General features: G+C 55.4%; 1 protein-coding gene across 4 annotated transcripts in view; it reads right to left on the bottom strand.

Moving 5' to 3' along the window:
* Nucleotides 1–914: 914 nt before the first annotated feature.
* SLC38A10 (solute carrier family 38 member 10) overlaps nt 915–24,064 on the bottom strand; it is a 42,532-nt gene continuing 19,382 nt past the window's right edge. For 2 of the 4 annotated variants that reach the window (XM_061177115.1, XM_061177118.1), the window contains exons 11-16: nt 14,472–14,643; nt 7,974–8,141; nt 7,324–7,776; nt 6,628–6,759; nt 3,333–3,503; nt 915–3,048 (exon numbers count right to left, since the gene is read on the bottom strand). In XM_061177115.1, coding sequence (XP_061033098.1) covers nt 2,009–3,048; nt 3,333–3,503; nt 6,628–6,759; nt 7,324–7,776; nt 7,974–8,141; nt 14,472–14,643 — 2,136 coding nt within the window. In that variant the 3' untranslated portion in view covers nt 915–2,008. The remainder of the gene's footprint in view (nt 3,049–3,332; nt 3,504–6,627; nt 6,760–7,323; nt 7,777–7,973; nt 8,142–14,471; nt 14,644–24,064) is intronic. The other 2 variants (XM_061177117.1, XM_061177116.1) reach the window with 2 other exon arrangements.

Raw genomic sequence — 24,064 nt, 5'->3', positions numbered from 1 at the left:
CTCTGCTGCTTCTGCAGCTGCGTCACCATGTGGAAGTCACCCCGTGCGGCTCTGTACTCTCCGCCTGTCTTGACCTTGGGCCGAGAGCTCAGCTGCACCAGTGGAGGCAGTACACAGCCTCGGCCTTGGCTTATTCCTACCCCGGTCTGGGTTCAGTGGCCCTGCTCTCGAACAGGAGCGTGGATAGGGTGCTGTCCCAGTCACCCAGGCCAGCATGGCCCCGTGTCTGCCAAGAGTAGCTGCCAGCACAGAAGGTCGCCCACTGGTGGCCCAGTGTGCTGCTCTGGCTGGGACCCCTGGCCATACCTGCCAGCCATGGGACCCAGATGGAGGAGTGGTCTGTGGTCAGAAAGCAAAGCACTGTCCCAGGGCCCTTCCTAGCTCCCTGCATTACTGGTAATGGTGACCCCACCCAGAGGTCTGCCCAGATTCTGGGGAAGATTCGGGTTCCTTTCCCAAGGGGCTGCCGACTGGGGAGGGAAGTGGAGCTGAAAGCCAGGAGGAGAGAACAAGCATTAACTGGGACAGAGGACCCTGAGTGTCAGGGTGTGTGGGGATGGCAGGCGGCAGCAGAGGCCCTGCACTGCTGCTCTCACCCTGGGCTCGGGCCGCCCTGCTCTAAGGAAGAAGTTATCTTGGCAGAAGGAGCAGGAGGGTGGTGTGAGCTCCAGAGGACACGAACACTGGGTCAAGGTAAGACATTCAGGTAAAGAGGACTGGAAACAAAGTCCCACTACAAGACCTTAACAAATGGAGTTCCAACCTGAGGGAAACTTCCACTGAGCACAGTTTGTTTGGAATTGCTTTTAGTTAAGAATGGAGGGTGGGAAGCACTGAGACCCGGCCCCCTTTCACAGAGCTTCCTTCTATGTGAGCAGTGCCCGGGGTTCATGGGGAATCAGCTTGGCCTCCAGAAGATTCCACTCCTTTTATTACTCATTTCTAGTCTTCAAGATGACACAGAAATTACAGTAAACAATAAAAACCACTTCAAAAGGCGCAGGGGAAGAGAGTGACCTGAGGCCGAGGCTGGAGCTGCCACATGCCCTGGGCACCCGTGGCCAGTGGTCAGCGAGTGGCCCACCCATGGACCCCTCGGGGGCAGGGTCTGGAGCTGCCCCTACCCCCAGAGGGGAGCGAGGCACACACAGCACAAAGCAGGTGAAGGCCCCGGGCTCGCAGTGGGACAGGCTGGCATACTTTCCGGGTCACCTGCTGACCAGCCTCAGGGGTCGGGGGTGACCATCGGCCTTTCCGCCCCTTGAGAACAAAGTACAGCATGAAACACCACAACCCTCCCAACAGATGAGCAGGTGCCAGGGGTGCAGACTCGGGAGAAGCTGCCCCGGAAGAAGTGAGAAGCAGCCTCTGCCGGCTGTGCACTCCCACCCCCACACCTGCAGGTCTGGCACCCAGCTGAGGCTCCGAGCACGTGTCACTGTGGGGTTTGACGGTCATGGCTTATGTCTGTGGTATGGGGTCCTCTGGGTGATTCACCTCCGCACCAACCGCACTAACCAGATGTCAGTGGTGTGTTATTACTTTTTAAATCTCACAACCACTCGATTGGGAGACCAGAGTATGCAGAGCAGAGCTCCAGGGCAGAAGCAGTTGGACTCACCGGCCCGCCCAGCCTCTGAGACTTGAAGCAGCATTTGCTGTGAAGAAGGGTGAAGGCAGAAGCATTTCCTCAGGTTTTGTACGGCACTCACAGAGAACATCAATAAAGAAAGTTCAGGGTAACAATACCCGTGTGGCCGGTGGCGGGTCATGTTTCCTGGGTCTCAGCGAGTGGCTATTTCTCCTTGAGGCCACCTTTTCTCCCAGTGGCCTCAGGGAGCTGAGTCACCGGGAAGTGTAAGAGGAGAGAGGGACGGCAAAGCCGGTTTGGAAGCAGGGTGCAGCTGGAGAGCTGTCAGACTCCACCCTGGCCCTGACTTCCAGGACTTCGTGCCCACCATGGTCCAGGTTCACCGGCTGACAGGGAGCACTGTGGCCTTAACGGGGCTCAGGGCTCCTCCAGGGCCCCGGGCAGCTGTTTGATCTGTCGGCCTGGGACCACTCGCAGGGCGCCCCCCGCGGCCTGGTGCAGCTGGGTCTCCAGGGCGCTGCGGAGGTCATTGACCTGCACGTCAGGCAGGGGGTTGAAGCCGATGATGACCCCGTCCTTTGGGGCTGGCCCCGCCTCTGCACGAGGAGCCACGTCCCGCCGTCTCCTCCGAAGGTCAGAGCCGGCCTGGACTTTCAGGTCCCGGTTGGGTTTGGCGTTGTCTGGCTTCTGATCCCCCAGCATGGCTGGTTTGGGCCCGAGCTCAGGGTCCGGCCTCTGCTCGGGCTCTTGGATGGCGGCGTCCTCCCTGGGACCGGGCACGTGCTCCTTCCTCGCCTCCTCATGACCACCCTGCTGCCCGCCCTGCCCTCCGGCAGAGACAGCCCGTTGTTCCGGCTGATGTAACACGGCTTGGGCCCGAGGGGCTGCTCCCCCCGACCTGCTGGACAGGCCTCCGGGTGCCCGGTCTTGGCTTGCTTGCTGGGACTTTACCTGAGGGGCCCCAACTGCTGCCCCCGCCCCCAGCACATCTGCCTCCTGAGCGTCTGCGCCAGTGGCTGCCTCCTCCTTTCCAGACTTCTTCCTTTCGTGGGAGCCTCCACCAAAAACATTCCGACTCTGCCGGGGGACGTCTCCAGCGCCGTGCTGCTCTGGGCTCCCGGGTGCCCTGGCGGGGTCCAGCACAGGGACCCGCTCGTGCACGCCAGCGTCCACGGCCTCGGGCACAGCACCCTGCCGGCCTTCCCTCGGCTCAGCCTGGGCTGCCCGGGGCTGCAGGTCAGCGCCGCCAGGGGGCGCAGCTGGGGCTCTACCCAAGGCCCCCTCGGGCTTCTCCACAGAGTGTTGGCTGTGCCCCTGGGGAGGAGCGGGGGGACGCCCAGGAGCACCGGGCACAGCTCCCAAAGGCTGTTGTGGGGGACGCTCTGCCATCCCCACGGCGTGGGCCTCCTGCTCCTTACCTCTGGGCCCGGCCACCCCCAGCTCAGGCTGCACGTCCGCTGCAAATGAAGTCAGTCACCGGTTTAGCCACAGAAATGAGCAGAAGCCACCAATGCAGGGACTAAAAGAACCCAGCTTGCCAGCAATCAAGGAATAAGAACCATGGCTTAAATTTGCCCAGCAGGACTCTAGGCATGGAGCCACAGACCCAACTGCGCAGGGACCCCCGGACACTCTGGCGTTCGTGCATTAAGTGACAACCCCTCTTCCCCGAGCAGACGCAGCAACTGTCCCCTGCCCTGCAGGCCCGGCCCCCTCCCCCTGCCGCCTCCCCCGGACTTGCCGTCCTCGCCGTCCTGGCCGTCCTGCCTCTGCTGGTGGATCTCCTTATGCTGCTCTTCGATCACTGCAAGCAGCTTCTCCTGCTGGTCCAGGAGGCGCTTCTGCTGCACCTGCTGTTCCTTAATCACTTGCAACAGAACGGCATGGTCCAGCATCTCCGCCCGGCCAGCTTCTGGAGTTTGGAAAACACACGCAGTCAGAGCCTGAAGGCTGCAAAGGCGCTCTGCTGGGCTGAGGGTGACATGATGCATGCAGCAATGCCAAGGTGGCCTGTGGGCCCCTCCCCGGGACACCACCCCCGGGCGTTCCTCTCCACCCGGCTGAGCTGGCGCCCAGGCCACCCTGGGGCACAGCCATCGCCTCTCTCCAGCGACCAGACACCCTTCCTACTGCTTCACTCTCACAGCGGCTCAGGGGTTATGAGAGCCAAGGGAGAGGTCACGCGCCATAACCACAATGATGGTGATCTGGGCTGGGTGACCTGAACTATGAACTACTCTAAAAAAGAACATCGGTGCTTTAAGAAAATTTCCTCCAAGGTGAAAATTTTAAAAACAAACAGAACCATCTTCCTCTTCAGCAGAGACAAGAGCTGGGACCTCAGTGAGATGAGGGCTGTGACAGTTTTCCCACTGGCCCCACCTCCCCCAGGAAGCTGGCTGCAGCTGGCACGGGAGGAGCGCCAGGTGAGCTAGGGGCAGGCCGGGTGCAGCAGGTGTGTGTAGGAGGGCCCCGCACAGACTGTGGACCAAGAGGAGGCCCTGAGGCTGGACACCTTGGGTGCGGAGAGCTCACACTGCACTACAAACACCTCAGCGCTGGGTCAGTTCTTTACAGCCAGCAATCTGGGTTTAAGTAACTTTTACAACACGTATGTCTTTAAACAGGAAGCTTTGAAAGATGATGTAACTGTACAGGTTGTCAGATGTAAAAGCTCAAATCCAAAGAAAGAAGAACATTTTGCGAGTGGTGAGAGCTAACACCCCAGCGAGGGCCCCGAGTGCCGGGCACACGCAGATGTGCTGGCTTGTCCTCCCCAGCGGCAACCTGTGACCCGCCAGAATAGGGTGGGGTTGGCCTTCTGTCAGGGACTGCCATGGCTTCTCTCCTGCAGAGGCCGGTGCCAGGACGTGCAGGCGGGCAGGCTCATGAAGAACATGCTGAGGCCGACCACAGGGAGGACAGGTCCCTTGGCCAGCCCAGGCGCTCCAGCCCCCTGCTCCCCACCAGGCACACATCCAGACACCCTAAGGTGACCAAGATGCCTGCCTGAGAAAGCCCATGTTCTGTGGATTGGCTCGTGGCTCCGCACACCCCCTTTAGACAAGGGATGTGCACAGTGCCATCCCACAGGATTCTAGACCAGCTCCCTTGGCCATGGCCATGCTGTCACCCTGGGTGCCCGTGGCTCATGACCACCTAATGGTCCCACGTGCTGCCAATACCACCTGTCCCCAGGGAGGGTTCCTGAGGAGCAGGCCCCCTGCCTCACTGGCTCCTCAGAGGACCAGCCCTGGACTGAGGCTGGAGGAGGGGGGAAGTGCGCCATGTCCAGCCAGAAGCAACATGGGACAGACGTGAAGCAGAGTGGAGGTGACAAACTGAGCCCCCAGCCAGAGCCCCGCATGTGGCTCTGGGTTCCTGCCCGGCCCACCAGGACCACGGGGACCAGGCTCGTGGATGGGATGAGAGCTGCACGGATATTAACATACACGCAGAGCACATTAATACCAGGCCATGCACATGGCGGAAGTCACACACAGGCCCCGCCCCGTCTCTGGGGGAGCCCAGGTGCTCACAGGCTGCACCTGGCTGTCCTCTGGTGACAGTGGAGCCCCAGCAGGGCTAAGAGGGACCAGGGTGTCTGTACAAGAAGGGAGTGGGCTGGGGCATCAGGGGGACCCCACCTGAGGGGCTGTGGCTGAGCCGGGGTGGGGGGCAGACCGTGTGTGGCTCCCGGTCTCTGCCTCATGTGCCCCATGTGAGGCGCTACTGGATGCGGGGCCCACACCATCTGCTCTCGCGTCTTTAAACGCCCCCCCCCCAAGATGCATTCACTGTGATGCTCCTCCCGACTCCTACCTGCCACCATCTTTCTGATTTCAGCTGTGCGTCCCATTGAGAGGCGTTTGGAGAAAAGCAGAATAGGAAACCATGAAAGTTCTTTTCAGAAACGAAAAAGTCAAAGAATCAAACAGGCTTAGGTAACAGATTATAAGGACCAGGACCAGTAAACAGACTGAAACCAAAGACAAAGTAACATGCGGAATTCCCACGGCTCCCGAGCTGCAGGAAACCCCAGGACCCTTGGCTCTGCCTTCCTAGCCTTGGTGTGCAGAGGCTCGGCTCGCATCCCTGCGCAGTACTCTGGGCCAGCTATCCCGAGGCTGCAGGATCCGCTGGGAAGCAGCTCATGGGGCAGCAAGGCACGAGCATCCCATGAACCCACCCAAGTCTGCTGTACCGCCATCCCCACGCACAGACCAAGACTCCCAGAGCACAGAATGAAACACCCAGGGGCCGTTCTGTGGACACTGCTACAAAATATGGTGACACCGCGGCCACTCAGATTGGGCGGGGACCAAAGAAACCAGGATGGGTGATCATTCGCTGGGACGGCCGCCACCACCTCTAGCGCAGGGGCAGTGCCCATCCAGGTGGGCCCACGAGGAGGGTAGTCAAAAGCCAAGAGCTGGGAGCACCCCAAAATGGGCATGAAGGTATGGAGAAGGATGCAGAGCAAGTTTTGTTCACTGGAGAGAAAAGATAAGACGAGCTTTCGCTTTGGGACGGGTGCTGGGTCTTCACTGCAGGAGGACACAAATGTCCCCCCCTCTCCCCCACCCCTGCCCCAGCTAAGACGAAGGGGTGGGAGCCACTGCCACAGGGTTGGGGGGAGCTAAGACAGCAGTGAGTCACCAGCCCTCCCACCCTCACTAATGCCCCCACACCGGGCCGACTTGTTGGAAATATAAACATATCTATTTTGAAATGAGATCCAAATGGTAACAGAAAGTCACGTGACAGTGAGACTTTTTTTTAAAAAGGGGGAGAAAAGGAGATAGAAAACGTTCCTAGGAAGGTGAGAAAGGAGCAGAAAAGGTTGTTAGTGGGCAGGGGAGCTATTTAAGATCTTTCCTCAGCAGGAAACTGGCAAGTGCAGAGGCTGGGGCCCTGCAAAGGCCCCCAAGACGACGGGCACCTGTGGCTCCTTCCCTACATCACTCCTCTTCTGGAAGGAAGGGGCAGGTGTCTCCAGGCCCCCGGAGAATGCAGAGAGAAAGCGAAGGCCTTACCCTCCAGCTTGCTGCCCGCGTGGTCCCCGGCGTGGTCCCTGCCCTGTCCCTCCAAGGTCCTCTGCTCTCGAGGTTCTGCCTGCGGCACTGCCCCCGGGCCTGGCTTCTCCTCCGAGAGGGGAGCCTTCCCACCTGCACACACAGCAAAAACTCAGGAGGCTGGCAGAAAACTCAGAAGAATGTAAAGAAGGTACAAGAGGAGGCAGATGTTTCCTAAAATCACCCTCCACGTCGCCCCTCCCTCCCCTGTGGCAGTGTATACTCAACCTGATGAGTACCAGGGAGGTAATAAAAAATATTTAACATGTCATAGGCTGGCGGCAGGGAGCCAGTGTTAACTACCTTCGCCAATTAACATGCAGGGACCATCCTCAGCAGCTCTGAGACGGCAGTTAACAATGCACCACCCACCCGTCAGGCCTGCGCCGCACCCCCCGTGTGTGTGCCCGGGCACCCCGTGTGTGCCCAGACACACAGGACTAGCTCAGCACCTGACGTTTACGGGTCTCGCAAACAAGTGTGTGACAGATTGATCGGAATAGCTGCCAAGCCCCCGACAGCTGCAGAAGGGCTGCTACATGCACATGCCAATCTTGCGAGAAAGGAAAGGCAGTGGGACAGAAGTGAGGATGGTCAGCCTCTCCTGCCCCCTCCGCAGCCTCTCCCAGGCCCCACATGGAAGGAGCCCACACCCACCGTGCTCGTTCTTCTCCACCAGCTTGCCCATGGCCCCCACGGCATGGCCGGGCAGCAGGGCACCGTCTGCTCTGGCCCCTGCACCTGCCACCAGGACGTCCTGCCCCTCAGGGAGCACTGCCTGGGGCCCTGGATGCGCACCCCTGTCGCCCAGCCCCAGGTCCTCCTTCAGGGGCTCAACAGCTGGCTGACCATTTTCTTCTGGAACCTTCTGGGGATCTTTAGGAAGACCACCCGCTGCCTCCAAAGCCTGGTCCTGTCTGGGTCTCTCTCGTTCTGAATCCAGCAGTGGTGGCACCATCTGACCCTTGCCCCCCAGGGCCCTTTCATCCACACGTTTGGACGGATGCTCCTTCTCCAGTCCTTCTGGGTCTTGATCTTCGTCCACCACCACCTTGTCGTGAGGGACTGGGGGTTCATGGCGGTGGGCCTCGCCCAGAGGTACTGCAACTCCTGGAAGGAGATGGCCGAGGTGGGGGAGTGGGTGGGGGTGGGGTGGGGGGTGGCCTGGCCTTCCCTCCCAGGGTGGCCTTCCCTCTCCAGGCCTGTGAACTGAGCTCGTTCCCGACCAACCACGTGACTGATGTCCAGCTGAGGTCCCTCCCCCGTGGACACCACCCCCCAACCCCCCGCCCGGGCCGTCACAGCACCTTGACCAGGGCGATCCAGCTGTGCCTCCTCCTGCTTCTCCTTGGCGTCTTCCCTTGGGGGCACATTCACGGGGCCCTTAATCTGGGCCTGCTCCATCTCATCTTTCTCATTTGGCAGCTTCGGCTTATCTCGGCTGTCCTCGGCCACGTCCACAATTGGATTCTGGCCTGTAAGCACGGCACAGATAATTGAGCGGTGTTTCCACATGGCCACACCGCCAATCAGCACGGCAACTGGGCAGTTTTCCCTGGATTGTAATCACATTTCCCAGTCGAATGGCAGAGCCTAAGCAGTTATTTTTTTTCCTTTTCAATCATTAGCAGCTAAGTAGTATAGAAAACTGTCATTTTTCATGTGTGTTCATAACAAAAATACGTCAAAATGCAATTTACACCTAACTGGGTGCAGAAGAGCGACATCCCTCATAAGCCTGGCCATCACCACCAGGTGGCAGCACGAACCCACCGTTTGAGGCCTGGGGACAGCCATCCTGCCCAAGCCCAACCAACCCCTTGCTGTAGGCCAAGGGGGAAGGGGAGGACGAGGGATGCTTAAGGAAAATGCCTGAGGGAGGTTGATTTGCAATTCTGTCAACTTCTTGCTGCAGAAGTGAAAATTCCTATCAAAAGGAAGGTGAGAAAGAGGTGTAGCCCACAAAGCTGGACCCTCTTGCCTCCCACACATGCCTGCATCCCACAAGCCATCTCATCCTCCAGCAGGTCCAACAGCTCACCTGCACAGTCACCGCGGGTCCTCGGGGAGAGGTGCACGAGGATGGCCCGCCAAACTGGGCCAAAATGGAGCCTATTAGGAAACTCTCTCCATTAACAAAACCACTTTCTACCTGTTAGGCAAACGTGGCAGAAACTAAAAAACTATCTGGGGAAAAAACACGTTTAAAAAGAATCATTTCGGGGCTTCCCTGGTGGCGCAGTGGTTAAGAATCCGCGTGCCAATGCAGGGGACACGGGTTTGAGCCCTGGTCCGGGAAGATCCCACAGGCTGCGAAGCAACTAAGCTTGTGCGCCACAACTACTGAGCCTGCGCTCTAGAACCCACGAGCCACAATTACTGAAGCCTGTGCACCCAGAACCTGTGCTCCGCAACGAGAAGCCACTGCAATGAGAAGCTCACGCACCGCAACGAAGAGTGGTCCCCGCTCACGGCAGCTAGAGAAAGCCCGCATGCAGCCAAAAATAAAATTAAATTAAATAAAAAAAAAAAAAAAAAAAAGAATCATTTCATCCCAGAGGCCTGAAGCAACCGCTTTCCCCCTTCAGGGCACAAGCTGCCTGCAAAAGGGGAGGCGGAATCCCGAAAGGGCCTCTGGGGGGATTCACGACAGTCCTGTTCAGGTGGGCCTGCTCCCTCCCCCAAAGGAGGAGAAGGGACCAGGCTGACCTGCCATGCTGGCCGGGGGCACCTTCAGCAGCTGAGGTTTAGTGTCCAAACTGGAGGGGGGATGGTGCGGGGCAGGAGGCAGACTCGGGACTCCACAGTTCAATCAAGCAGCTGATTCTAATAAGCATGCGGCGTCTTCGCCACACCACAGTTAACACCCCCATCCCCAGCCTGCAGAGAGCCCTGTGCTCAAAATCAAGAGGTATCTATCCAGCGGATCACTAAGTGAAGAAAGGGGGCCGGGAAGGGAAGGAAGAACACAACAAAACAGAAAACATCTCCATTATGTCATAGGAACAAGTCATGTTCTCAGCAGGGAACAAAATCCGTTGGTCGTCAGGCAAAGGAACGACCTGGAGACGCAGGTGTGCAAGGGGCACAGGGCGCACAGCGCGGCCACCCTGCCTGCAGCGGCCGGGCCTCCGACACTTCGCAGCTGTCCTCGGCAATGGACATAGCGTTTCCTAAAAGGAACGGAGCTCCTCATGAGAACAGTTTGCCAGCAATGCCTCTGGGCCACGGTAAAACTAACACAGAACTTCCTAATTAGCCACTGAAAAACAGCCCACACTCCGCCTGCCCTGCGGCTAGGCTCTGGAATGAGGCGCCCACGCGGTGGTGCAGACAGGAAATCGCCCGTGCGGTCATCGGTCATCACCCCAGGGAAGGACGAAGGCTGCCGGGCCGACCCTGGACTGTTTCTCCTCCCGGAGGCGGCAGTGGGTCAGCAGCGAGTGGCCAGCAGAGGGCGCCTCGGCCTGGAAGGGCCTCCTCTTGTCCTCAAGGTCATGGCCTCCGCTCCCCAAAGTGGAAACCACGCAGACATACACCATGCCTGCCTCATTCTGCCGGGCGGTGGAGCATCCCGACCTGCACAGCCTCATCCCACACTCAGACCCTCCTGACGGTGCTTCTGGCCAGGAGCTCCCAAGACAGACGGGCCGATGGACGGTCACCCATCAGACTCTCCTTCCCGTGTCCAGTGCGGGCGCCAGGTGATTCTGTAACTGGCTTAGGGAGACAGAGGACCAAAGGCCATAGACACCTGCAGTTCTAAAATCTGGGCATGTGTGTCAGGTTGCAGGTGCGACATCCTGAGTAGGCCTGTCCACGGCAACGAGAATCTGCCTTCAAGGCTGGTTCCACCTTGGAAGACAGGGTCTGGGCCGGGGGCTCCTCTTTGTCGACTCTCCAATGCAGGACCCCATTCTGAGTCCAGGGGTGTCTCTTTCTGTACCCTGTGATCAGTAAAGATGGAAGCAGTCCTCTCTGACTGCCAAGCACAAAACTAAAGTGACTTTCAAAATCACACCTGAGTCCCATAGATGGAGTCCCTGTTGACTGGAGGGGAACCCCAAGTTCAGGAGATGCACGGGACCCCAGGGCCATGCAGAGAGCAGGAGCAGCCACCAACGTTCCTTTAAAAGGCCAGACGCTGCTTTTGAGTAACTTTCCTGACAACCTTCGAAGTGCCCACCTCGCTGCTGCCCTGAGAAGGTTTTACTTGTTACCCCCCACTCTTCTCGACAGGCAGCAAGAGAAACGCTGACTATGACACTCTTTTGAATGTGCAGGAATCCCAATGGGTCCCTGGACCCAAAGTCCTAGCCGGGTGGCCCGGTGGCCCCATCTGGCTCACCGTCACAGCTCTCCTGCAGACAGGCACGTCTGCCCACGGGCAGCAGGTGGAGGGGGTGTGGCCCGGTCACTCGAGGCTGGACATGGGAGGCAGCACCCCTCCCGCCCCCAAGGAGTCCTTCTGGATTCAGCCACGGCTGGTGTGGTTATCTTAGCACCGGTGAAATGAGCTCACAGCCGTGTCCTGACAAACGGGCAGAAAAACTGAAGTCACTCGGCACAGTGGTGTTAACAGCCCCTTCTCTGCAGGGCACAGGGAGAGCTGCCGGGGACCAAGGAGAGAAGGCAGGCGTGGAGCCGGGCCTCCCTGTGGGCATGCCGGCATCTGTCGCAGGAGTTCGGACGCTTTCCTGTCTGCGTGCACCGGCAGCTGGCGCAGCAGCACAAGGGACGCAGCCTCGGAAGAACAATTAGGTAGGAGCTTGTGGGGGACAAGCTCCCGCTCAGGTCACCTGTGTCCCCACACGAATGGATTGCTGCCCACAGGCCCCGTCCTGGCCCTCCCTCTTCTTTCCCACCCAGCAGAAGCCGGGCCATGTCCCTGATGGGGAAAGGGATGAGCTGTATAATGGGTGTGGCCAAGGCGGCCCCCAACACCAAGAGAAGCTGCAGGCTGGGAGGGAGAGGAATAAAGGGGACAAGGCCACATTCAAAGGAGGAGCTGAGAGTATCACCCACTCTGAACCCACCCGCCAGACCCTCAAGCAGGCCATCGGCCTCAGGTGAGCAGCCTCGTAGCCTTTCCTAAAGGGCTCGGCCACCTCTTCCATCCACACCAGGTGCATCCTGGGCTCTGCACTTGCTAAGAGTGCCAGGCTGGGGGTGGCCAGTCCCACATGTCCCCAAGGAGGGCAGGACTCCCCCAGTCCCAAGGCCAGCTCGGGCTCTAAGGAAAGTTCGTACCATTTTGGCCTCTTCGACATCAAAGAGGCCAGTAAACCCACCTCACACGCTGATGGGCAGACGTCTGCAGGGCACGTGGCCAAGGCCCCACGGGCCCAGCTCTGCTTCAGCGAGGCAACCCATCAATGACGGGGAGGCCGGGGGCAAGAAACACGGAGACTGAGTTAAACAAACGGCATGTGGTTCCAAGAGGGGCCATGTGTTTGTTACAGACTCGTGGAAGAAATGGAAACCAGATGTGGCCGCGGCAGCTCCAGGTGAGCCGGGGGCCCGCCTCCACGACAGGATACAGCTGCTCGTGCAGGCCGTGGGCTGGAGGCTGCACAGTGCCGTGGGGACAGGCAGCCTGGTGCCGACTACGTCAACTGATGCCGAGAAGCCCTACTGGGCGGGCCCACAGCCAGCTGAGATGCGAAACCAGTGTGCGAGTCTAGTTCTGCTGGGGGTGTCCTTAAAGCACACAGGGCGAGGACACCCAGGGGTGAGGGACCCAGTGGGGCTGCCAACAGGGGTGGAGGAGCAACACCTATCTCCCTCTTCAAGGAGCCTTTTTTCCCATCCAAATTACTGAATCCATGCAACTTGCTGTGGGATGCCCAGGCGGCTTCTTCTTCTTTATTTTTATTTTTTATAAATTTATTTATTTTATTTATTTATTTTTGGCGGCATTGGGTCTTCGTTGCTGCGTGTGGGCTTTCTCTAGTTGCGGCAAGCAGGGGCTACTCTTTGCTGTGGTGTGCGGGCTTCTCATTGCGGTGGCTTCTCTTGTTGCGAAGCACAGGCTCTAGGCGTGTGGGCTTCAGTAGTTGTGGCACGCAGGCTCAGTAGTTGTGGCGCACGGGCTTAGTTGCTCCGCAGCATGTGGGATCTTCCCGGACCAGGGCACAAGCCCGTGTCCCCTGCATTGGCAGGCGGATTCTTAACCACTGCGCCACCAGGGAAGCCCTCTTCTTTATTTTTAAATATTTATTTATTTATTTGGCTGCTCCAGGTCTTAGTTGTGGCACGCGGGATCTTTGTTGCCACATGCAGGATCTTCGTCGTGGCATGAGGGATCTTTTAGTTGTGGCATGTGGGATCTTTAGTTGTGGCATGCAGGATCTTTTAGTTGCAGCATGCGGGATCTAGTTCCCTGACCAGGGATCGAACCCGGGTCCCCTGCATTGGGAGCGAGGAGTCTTAACCACTGGACCACCAGGCAAGTCCCCCAGGCAGCTTCTGACCACTCTGATTAACTTCTCTGCTGAGCCCCGCTATTCCCAGGGGTCCTCTCTGCAGGGGACCCCCAAAGGGAGAGTCTTCTAGCCGGCCCTCGCCATCCCAGGAAGGCAGAGGAGAGCATACCTAGCTACTCCAGGCTCAGGGCTCCCCCAAAAGAGCCCCAGGATAGACTGTTCTGCAGGAAGTTGGTGTGGGGTGCTGGCACTGCAGGGGCTTTCTGAGCACAGGGAGGTAAGGCCGGAACAGAGACGTCAACACATCCAAGAGCCCCGTACCTCCGACTGCGGGTAGCCCAGCCCTGCAAGCACCCAGCACGCTTGCCTCCCTGGACAGCCCTTGGGACCTTTCCTCTTGTCAATCACAGTAGCTGAGGAGACCAGGGCTCCCCTGGGCTTCTTAGCCATCACCACTCAAAGGGACCTGGAATCCACCAGCAACCAGCACTGCTCCCCCAGAGGGGAATGCCAGGCAGGCAGCCTGGGGAATCTCAATCCAAGCCAGGGGTTTCTTTGCAGGGGAGGTAAGCAGACATGCACACACCATTAGTATGAATACACAAAACCCAGCCATTGTCAGGGCAGAAGCCCCTGGAATGGACGTTATCATAGACAGCACCGCCCACCAGCACCCGAACCTGATGCCGCTCGGAGCTCCTAGAAGGCGGGAGGCCAGATGGAGGGAGCCCTCCCCGCACCCCTCCCATCTAGGCCTGGGAAGGCCACAGGCTCCAAGACACCTCTTCTCTCCCAAACCCCCCAGACGCAACAGAGCTCCTGCTGTACCCCAGAAAGCCGCGCTTGGAAACCACCCTGCACCCCATGGGCCCTGCCACATATGGGCGAGGGGGCCACTGCACTGGGGGGCCTTCCAAGGCAGGCCTGCAGCTTATGAGGGAGTGTGGCTCATCCCTCTATCAACGGGCAGGTCAACAAGTAATACATAAAGTGAAACAGGAAACAAAGCTGAGGGGCATCACTGACTTTGTCCAGGAAAACCTGGCTTAAAATTTACATCCTCAAAACAAAACAAGCAAACGTGAGTGACACCCCCAAGTTTACTCACCTGTTAGCGCTCTCAATGGGGGTGTTCAGATCTCGGCCCTGCTGCCTGCCATCTGTCTGTCCCCTGCACGCAGGTGGCCGCACCCACCAGCCCCCTGGAGGCCCCCCACCCCCTCCATCACCCAAACAGGACGGAGGCAACTGGGCAGGTGAGACAGCCTGGAAAGTGCCACCTGGGTCCCCGTGACCCCAAGATGACGCTGCTGGGGTGCCCCCAAGAAGGCTGCAGGCCTGTGTGCATACCTGAGAGCCGCGTACCTGGGAGCCGCGTACCTGGGAGCCGCGTACCTGGGAGCTGGGCTGCCTCTGCCTTCATCACACCCTCAGCCTCTCCAAGTCTGCTGCCTGGGGCTTCCTCTGCCAAGTCCACAGGGGCCTCCTGGCTCACGGACAGGGTGGTGTGTGTGCTGACCACCAGGATGCCCAGGCCGACCCAGAGCACCACCTGGAAGAGACAAAGACCCCAAGAGCTAAAGGGGTCATGCAGTCCCTGTGCCCCTGCCCTTCCTAGGGGGTGGGGCACAGCCCACAGAGGCCCCAACCACACTGACCACTAGATGATGGTCACTAACTGATCAGTGTGACCGAATCATGGGCCACATCTGCAGAAGCCACACTGGTGATGGGGCCGGTGGGGTGGCGGGGGTGTCATGAGGGAGCCTGAAGACAGCAGGGGCAGCAAGTATGACACGGAGGGGCCTGCTGGCTGGAGAGACCCAAGCCCACTGGCCAGGCATCCTGGAGAGCCCGGCGGCCACGCCTCCCCACGCCTAATGCTTCAGAGATTGGGTTCCTTGATGGTTTTGGTCAGGAGAGCAAGAATCTTGGGGCATCTGCCTAACCTGAAGGGGGCCCTTGCTTGTCCCACCCCCTCACCCAGTAGAGGGCCCAGACCACTGGGTGCCCGGCTACAAATGACCTATCCCCAACATCACCCAGCAAGCTAGACACACCTGCAGCTACAGGGCACAGACGGGGAGACGGCTGGGAAGGAGGTGGCTCCTCGCCCCCTCTGGCTGTCGGTGCCCATCGGTGCTGCCCAGCGAGCTGAGCTGGAGGCACTACTGCTCGCCGAGGGGCCTCGTCCCCACCTGGTCCCTCCTGTGATGGCCCCCAGGCTGATCATACGTGCTGCCCTCAGTGACTCAGTACACGAACCCCACGTTGTGTAACTCCGTCTCCCCTGCAGCTCCTGTACACGCTGGGCCGACATTCTCCATGTTACTTCTGCTGCCACAGCAGTGGACGCTGCTCGTTCTGCCCTTCCCAGCCAGGCCCGGCCCATGCAGCTCTGCCCAAGGAGCCGTAACTCCTGGTGCCGCAGAGAGGAGCACGAGGTGGCCTGCCTGAAGAGCCCGGGGACCCCACCACCCACCTCCACGTGCTGTCAGAGTCAGAACTCAAACCTTTTCCGAAAGGCACGTTGACTCTTTGAAATATATCTGTTCAAAAGAACCACTGAGACTTTCCCAGGCCCAACACAATTAGAGAAGAAAGATTTTCCACAGGAAGAAAGGACTTGTGCTCCTGAAGGTGGGTGCCAACCAATGAGGAGAACCTTGGGGAGAAAGTCTGTTTCAACCGCTGCCACTCTGGAAACACTGAGCTGGTTCAGGGCTCATGGAAGCAAAATGCTGGCCGTGCTCTGGGGTCAGCCATGGTTCAGGGAGGCCTGGTCAGTACCACGGACTCGAGAGGCCCCTCTGGCACTGACCACCCTCCGGCCTTAGTCAGGTGCGCATGGGGATATTGTTGGATTTGAGCCCCTGGGGTCTGAGCAGCGTCAGAAGACCGTACGCAGCTTGGGGTCAAGAGCTCCTGACTCTCGCCCCCCACCCCAAGTTATTTTCTTAAAAATGTGTGGATTCCCAGCTTCAGCTGTGTGCTCAAAGAGTAGCATGTTATACCCACTCACCATGAAGGGAAGATTCAAAGAGCAATGGTATCCAGAGGCGACCAAAGTAGTTTTAAAATATTTTTTAAAAAAAAGAAACTTTAAATCCCTTGCATCTCGTATTTCTCCAGAGAAACAACAAAAAGAACTTCACGTCCTGACTTGGACCCCGTAGCACTGACAGGATGAGGACAAGACCGAGTGAGAGCCCTGAAATACTCAAACGGCCAAAGTGGTTCTGCCTGCGTGGCCGGCCAGAGGGGGGGATGACAGCTCCAGAAGGGCCCCCAGGACAGCGCCAGGTGGGGATCCCAATGAGCCTGGGTTTCACCAGCAGAACCCCATTCCCCTCCAGGCCCTGATTTGGACAGCCCCTAAAATGGTTTTGACACAGAGATGAAGACATCTGCTTCGTTGTTTTTTGTTGGGTTTTTTTAACGGGGACATCACTGAACATTCCACGGGAGACGGACAAGCCAAAGGCAACATTTCATCCGTGGCTTTGAATGATTTATTTCAGCCCTTGGCTTTCTGGCCTTAAAGAAACAAATCGCGCACAAAATAAAAAACGTTAACTCCATCAATGCTGGGAGACAGCAAGCTTCCCAAAAAAAGAACAAGAAAGCATCAACTTAAATTCAATTTACGAAGAAGAGCCTGGACGGAGCCAGGAAGCTCCGCCTGGTGCCACACACGCACCTGCCACTGCCCCCGGCCCAGACATCCCACGACCCCACTAGCGAAGTGTGTTCCCTGGCTCCACCCTGTCCAAGAAGGTACCCCACCCACGCTCCCCCACCCGGCGGCAGTCTCCACCCCACCCTTCGCTGAGACCCCCACCTCGTCGCCTGACACACCTGGCTCTCAAGCCGCCCTGGGCTTTGTGGGGTACTTGCCAGCTGACCACTGTCTGAGCACGAGCCGCCTGCTGGCCCTGCCAGAGCCTCTGTAACTGGTCACGGTCCCAGCTCTCCACTCTCACCCTTTCCTTTGAAGAAATGCCACAGGTCCGCAAAAACCCCCAGGCAGGGAAGCCAAAGCCGCCCCAGCTTGAGGGGAGCAGAGGATTAACGCCAGGCTGGTGTCAGTGAGGACGTGGGAGGGCCATGCCTCACACCAAGGGAATCTAGGTCCACGGGTGATGCTGATGCAGTGACCAGATCACAGTCTGCATGCAGGCATGTGTCGGGAGGCAAGAGTCAGCCAGAGCCAGGGTGGGAACACGGCCCCCAGGGCAGTGTCAGGAGCTCCAGGTGGGCCAGACTTTGGAAAGGGCACAGGTGTTGGCCAACTCCCTGGGGCAGCCATGACAAGTACGCACCGACCACAGACCCCCCCCCCCACCCCACCAAAGGCCTGAGGCGTCCATGAGGCCCCAGGGTCACAAGAGGCCAGAGCTCCCAGGTTGCCGCTCTGTCGTGAAGTTTGGGAGGCTGATGCCGCACGTGTGTGAACAGGGACGGTCATCAGTTCCCCCGAAGTCCTGACAAGGAAGAGACGCTGCTCCCAGAAGAAGGGGCCGCAGCTGAGGTCTGTACCGCACCAGCCAGCAGTGATGGAATGATCGGGAACACAGGGGGAGCCAGCTGGGATACAGGGCTGTCATGGCCTCAAGACGGGGACAGGAGGGCACCTGTGCCTGCAGAACCCGTCTTCCAGGTACAACTTCCTGCAAGTCCAGAGCTGCTTTGAAACGGGACAAGGTTGGTGAGCGAGCCAGGTGCACCAGACGTCTGATCACGCAGCCCTGACTTCTGTTCTTCTTAACCAGTTGCAGAGCCGCCAGGAGAAACGCAAACACATCCTGCCGTCTCAGCCCAGGTACATAAGGCAAAACCAGGGGCTTGGCCTGGGGGCCATGTTCAATGCGACACCCCAAGGCTCCCAATCTGCTAGAGTCCCCAACTCAGAACCAGAGACAAGCCCTGGCCGGGAAGAAGGTGTCCCCTTTCACTGCTCACATGTGAGACTGAAGACGTACACGTTCAAACAAAGCCCACACCTCGAGGCAGGGGCTCTGGAGCCCGCCCCATGCACCCCAATTTGGGTCTTCAGGGCAGTGTGATCAGGGCATGGCAGGCATCCTAGCCCTGAGGCCAGGGCGTCACACTCTGGGTGAGGTCCAACAGGTCCTGGTGCGCGTTTGTGTCCCTGTTTCAGGAGCACAGCGGCGCCTCCTGGCCCTCCCTGCGGATGCTCCCCAGTGCTCCGCACGAGGACAGCTACAGAGGCTGGTGCCGCTCCGGCTCAGGGCTCCACTGCCTCCCGTGAGTCCCAGGTGGCCCTGCTCCCCCTGCTGGCTCCCGGCCGCAGCGTCAACTCCGGACGGTGAAACCCACCCCTTCCGCCTCAGCCCCACTGGAGAGACCCTCTGAGTTCTCGAATTTTCAAGATAAAGGATGAACTAGTGATGACAGGTAAGGTTTCTTTTCGATTTGCTAAGGGCCAACTGTGTTTTCGCGGTCCCTGCTTATTCTTCTGAGGACGTTTCTCAGAATACTCTTTCATCCAGCACAGCTGTGATGGGCCCATCACCCGTGCCCCCCACCTTCCCTGGCTCTTCCCGAGGTCCGGGCCCAGGAACAAGCACCTCTGTGCCAGCAGCGCTCAGGCATCTGGGGCAAGTAGACTCGGGCTGACGCCAGGTCTGTGCCATCCTACGGAGCAGCAGCCGGGGCTCCCAGGACAGGAGGGACACACCCCAAGCGGGTACCCTCCAGGCCCTAGGTCTGCACACCAGACTCCAGCCACATTTCTGAGCATGCCCCTTGCAAGGCTCATTTTCCTCAAAACATGAAAACTCCGTGTTCGGAAATAAAACAGCAGGGCATACAAACGGTATGCCACAGTCAGATGGTCGATTCTAGGACTGATCTGCAATGTACCTCACCAAGACACTAAGTCCAAAGGAGAAACTTTCCATCTTCTCTGCACGTGGTCAGAAAGTAGTTAATATAATTCAATATGCTTTCCAGTTTTAAATATCCATAGTAACACAGGCACAGATAGACGTCTCTTTAACGCAATTCTACGTGTGTTCACGTCTACAGACACGTGGGGGCGTTTGAATGCGCATGTTCATTTCTGTACATGAAGCCAAAACCAGCATTACGCTCGACAGTTCAACACTGGAAGCTGTCCCAGCTGAGTTGGGAAGACGACTAGCTGGCGCCCCCCCCCCCCACACCCAGCGCCATGGCGAGAGGTGCAGGACGACACAGATGAGAGAGAAACAACTGGAAAGGGGGAGGTGAAATTAACAAGAGATGCTGTAAGGTCAGAGGGTAAAAAAAGTTAATATTTGAGAATCTACAGCCTCCCTACGTACAAACAGTCAGAAACGCCAGAGGAAGGAGAGGTCCCAGTATCACAGGCACATGTAGCAGCGGGATGCTGGTCCAGCAGACAGAGACGGGGAAGGGGGACTGAGTGCAGCTGTGACGACTGAACGCCACGCCCCATTATCACACTGGGAGGCTCACAAATACACTCTGCAGATTAGCCAGAGTATCAAGGGAATGATTCTTTCCAAATTTATCTACATCTTCAACGAATTCCAATTAGACCAAAACCAAAAAGGTGGATTTATTTTTGTTAAGAGTCAGATCAGCTGACTGGAACATTCATATAGAAAGTAAACAGGGAGTTCCCTGGTGGCCTAGTGGTTAGGATTCCGGGCTTTCACTGCCGTGATCTGGGTTCAATCCCTGGTCGGGGAACTAAGATCCCGCAAGCCACACGGCACAGCCAAAAAAAAAAAAAAAGAAAAAGTAAGCAAGCAAGAACATCCAGAAACGTCATTAATGAAAGAAAAGAGATTAGAATTAAAACGTTTTCAGAGCCACACAACAAGGGAGCACCATCACAAGGCCGGGTAATTAAAACAGCGTGGACGGCCACGTCACTGGACGGGACATCCAGGAAATTAAAATACAAGTCCCAAATGAGCCCAAATACATACAAGAACTTAATATACAGGAGCAGTAACATTTCATATCACTGATGGACGAACAGTGTTCTGACAACTAGAAAGCCATCTAGAAAAACTGAGGATACCTACTTTGTTTCTTACACCAAAATAGAATACCGATGGGTCAAAGATTTAAATGGAAAAATGAAATCATGGAATTACTAAAAGAACTGAGGGAAGAATTCCTTAAAACAATACTGGAGTGGGAGGGTCATTTTAACAATGACTTTTTTCTCTCCTACAAAGAGTCTGATAGACTAAAACACTGGTACTTCACAAACTGGGAAAAACATTTGCAATTTGGCAGGCAATGGGCCAATTTCCTCATATTATAAGGAGTTCCTAAAACTCACCAAAATCCCCAATTGAAGACTGGTGAACAACCTCAGCAGCTAAGACTTGAGGGGCGAGAGACTCCAGAGAACAGATAAGCACCGAGGGGCCACCAGGCCAGGCTTTTCCCAGTCAGCAGTGCTGAGCAGCCCTGGAGCCTGCAGACACACAGGCTGGGCCCCAGGCATTAGAAGTGAGGGCTCCCCAGCAGCCAGAACCGGACGACGTGCTACGATCCTGGAGAAGAGGAACCCTCCAAGGACACACCCACGTTCTGTGTTCAGTTCTCCCCTGAGGCACGTGCCAGCCACCAGCTGGGCAGAGTCGTGCAGAGAGCAGTTGCCAAGAGGATGAAAGCTAAGCAGATAATTTAGTAATCTGCGGGTGATTGCGTTGAGACTCAGGAAGGGCTACACTCTAGGAGTGAGGGCAAACCTGAAACAGATTGGCCTCAAGTGGACACAGGCCTTCTGCCCATCCTCTGTCTGCTGGACAGAGGACAACATCATCCAGAGCCTCCACGATTTCTCACATACACCTACACAAAGTACCAAGCATGTCAGGGGACAGGACCAGGCCCCAGAAAACCAAGAGGGTGCAAAGGATCAATATAAACACGCTATTTGAACAATAATAATGATGTCTTGTGGTGTTTAAAATATATGTAAAATTAAAATACATAAAAACAATAGCACCAAAGGCTAGAGGAAGGTAAATGGAGTTAAAATATCATTGGATAGTTACCTTATCTGGGAAGCAGTTAAAAAAAACTAACTTATGGTCAACTCTAATAAGCCAAGGATTCAAATTAAACTGCCTTGTATAACCACTAGTAGAACAGAAATGTACAACAGCTAATAGAAGAACAGAGAATAAATACTTAAAATGCTTGATTTATCCAAAAGGCAGCAAGCAAAAAAGAAACAGAAAAAAGAACAGATGGGACAAATAAAAAACAAAGAGTAAGACGGAAGCTTTAATCCCCCCAAATCAGTAATTTTATTAACTGTAAATAGTCTTAAATACTCCTATTATCAGGATGGATCAAAACAAAACAAAACAAAAGCCAACTAAATGCTCTTACCCGAGACATGCCTTAAATATAAAGGCATAGAGAGATCAAAAGAGAAAGGATAATAAAAACAATATTGTGCAAATATAAACCCCAAATAAAGCTGGATTAGCTACACTGTATCAGACAGGGCTGCCTTTAAGGAGAGAAGCATTTCCAAAGATAAAAAGGAACGTTTCACAACAAAAAGCGTCAGTTTAATAAGATATAGTCATTTTAAAACTGTACGCTCCTAATAACATAGCTTCAAAACAGAAAGCAAAAATTGATATAACAAGACAAATAAACCTATAATTAAAGTGGGAACTGTCATACCTTTTTCATAACTGATACACAAGAAGATTAAAAAATCAGTAAGAATATGTAAAATCTAAAAATCACAGTTACTAAACTCAACTTAACCACACGTTGGAAGCATACTGCATCCAACAACTGCAGACTCTACAGCCAGCTAAACAGCCATCAGAATAGACCATCTGCTGGGCCCCAACAAATGTCAAAGGACTGAAGTTCTTCAGCTTGTGTTCTCAAATCACATTAGGATTGTGCTCGAAATCAATAAAAGAGAGTCCTGGAAAATCCCCCAAAGTTTGGAAATCTAAAGAAGCTACTGGTGACAATCAGCTGGAGTCCCCAAAGGGCTGTAGACAGAAGGGGGTTCCGATAAGGAAAGGTTTGAGATCTGCCTCAGGAGAAGCAGAGCAGTCAAGAGCAGAGCTAATATAACTTAATATGTAGGACCCAGTGCAAAATGAAGATGTGTGGCCTTTTATCCAAAAATCAGGTAAACAGTACCATTAAAAGTACTAAAATGTTTTCCCTTTCTTCTGTGGTCTCTCTCACAACTCGTTACAGTGTTTTTTCTGTTTGCGACTTTGCTGTTAGAGAAAAAGTTAAAATTTTGTATTATTAGCATTAAAAATAAATAAAGAAATAAAGAAGCCAGTGGTGAAAGAAGAAATAAGGATGGAAATTAGGAAAAGTTGCAAAGTGAATGATGATGTCAAATCTTCAATCTATAGTTTGATGCGATCCCAGTCAAATGCCAACAGCTGAGAAGCCACTTCTAAAACCGAGTTGGGGGACGTCCCTGGCGGTCTGGCGGTTAAGACTCCGCGCTTCCACTGCAGACGGCACGGGTTCCATCCCTGGTCGGGGAACTAATATCCTATATGGTGCGTGGTGCGGTCAAAAAATTTTAAAAATTAAAAAAAATAAAATTGAGTTGGAAATGCAAAGAGCCAACAATAGGAAAGGCCATCTTTAAAGTAGCCAGCATCAAAACTCCCTACAAAGCCTCAGCAACCAACACAGGGTAGCGCTAGTGTGGGAGAGACCGACAGACCAGTGAATGGGAGTTCCCAGCCCCACACGTACACAGGTGACTGATGACAATGGTGCCGCGGCAACGCCGGGGCAAGGGGTTGCTGCTCAACTGGAGAGTCACACAGAACACGACCCCTGACCCCTGCCACACACCAAGCGTTCCAGATGGGAAGTAGATCTAAATGTGAAAGAGAAAATACAAGGCTTCTACAGTATGACAGAGTAGACTGTCTTCAGGACCTGGGGATAAGCAAAAATTTCCTAAGTAGTACATAAAAAGCACACAGCAAAAGAAAAACTCAAAAAACTGAACTACACTGAAATTACGAACATCTGTTGATCAGAAGGTGTCGTTAAGAAAGTGAAAAGGCAGCCAAGAGTGAGACAAAACATTTGTAATATATACTTCTGAAAAGAGTCTTATATCTAGAATCTTTTACAAACCTCTAGAAATCAATAAGAAAAAAACAACCCAATAGTTAAAAAATGGGCAAGACTTGAAAGGCGTTCACAAAGAAGACACCCACACAGCTAACAAGAGTATGAAAAGGTGCTCAACAGTCACCTGGAAATTGCAAATTAAAACCCAAATGAGGTACTGCTACACGCCCATCGGAAGGGCTAGAATCTGAAACAGGGACAGTAGATGTTAAAGCAACTAAAATTCCAATATGGTGCCTGAGGACCACTTTGGAAAGCTGGAAAAAGTCTGGCAAAATCTACTAAAATTGGACAGACATAACCTCAGGACCCAACAATTCCGCACCTAGGTGAATAACCAACAAAAGTGCACACACGCTGCACCAGGAGAGACGTGCAGAGCAGCCCGTCCAGGGCACTCTGCTCTGGGTGACTGTAGATTCCTACAGTGGAGAATCACATGGCAGGGAAGACGGCAAACCACCCCTGGCCACCCCGGCAGTAACGCGGGGGAACTCAGGCGTGATGCTGAGTAAGGAGGCTAGACACACGCCGACACTTCCTGTGAGACTCCATTTGTACAAACTTGAAAGGCAGGCAAAATTATTCCAAAATGTTAGAAGACAGACAGGCAGTAACCTTAGTGGAGGAAAGACTGTGGGGCGCCCCAGGGAAGCTTCGAGTGCTGGAATGTTCTGTATCTGGCCTGGAGGTGGTTCCAGGTGTGGAACTTAGCCGACATGTATCAAGCTGTACATGAGAATTATGTGTTTTGCCATATGTATACTATGCTCCTAAAAAATTTACCAAAATCAACCGATAAGAAAAAGCTGAACAACTCCATTAAAGGT

The sequence above is a fragment of the Eubalaena glacialis genome, chromosome 19 (genome assembly GCF_028564815.1).
Source record: "Eubalaena glacialis isolate mEubGla1 chromosome 19, mEubGla1.1.hap2.+ XY, whole genome shotgun sequence".
NCBI lineage: Eukaryota > Metazoa > Chordata > Mammalia > Artiodactyla > Balaenidae > Eubalaena > Eubalaena glacialis.
This window is presented reverse-complemented; position numbering and strand designations above follow the sequence as displayed.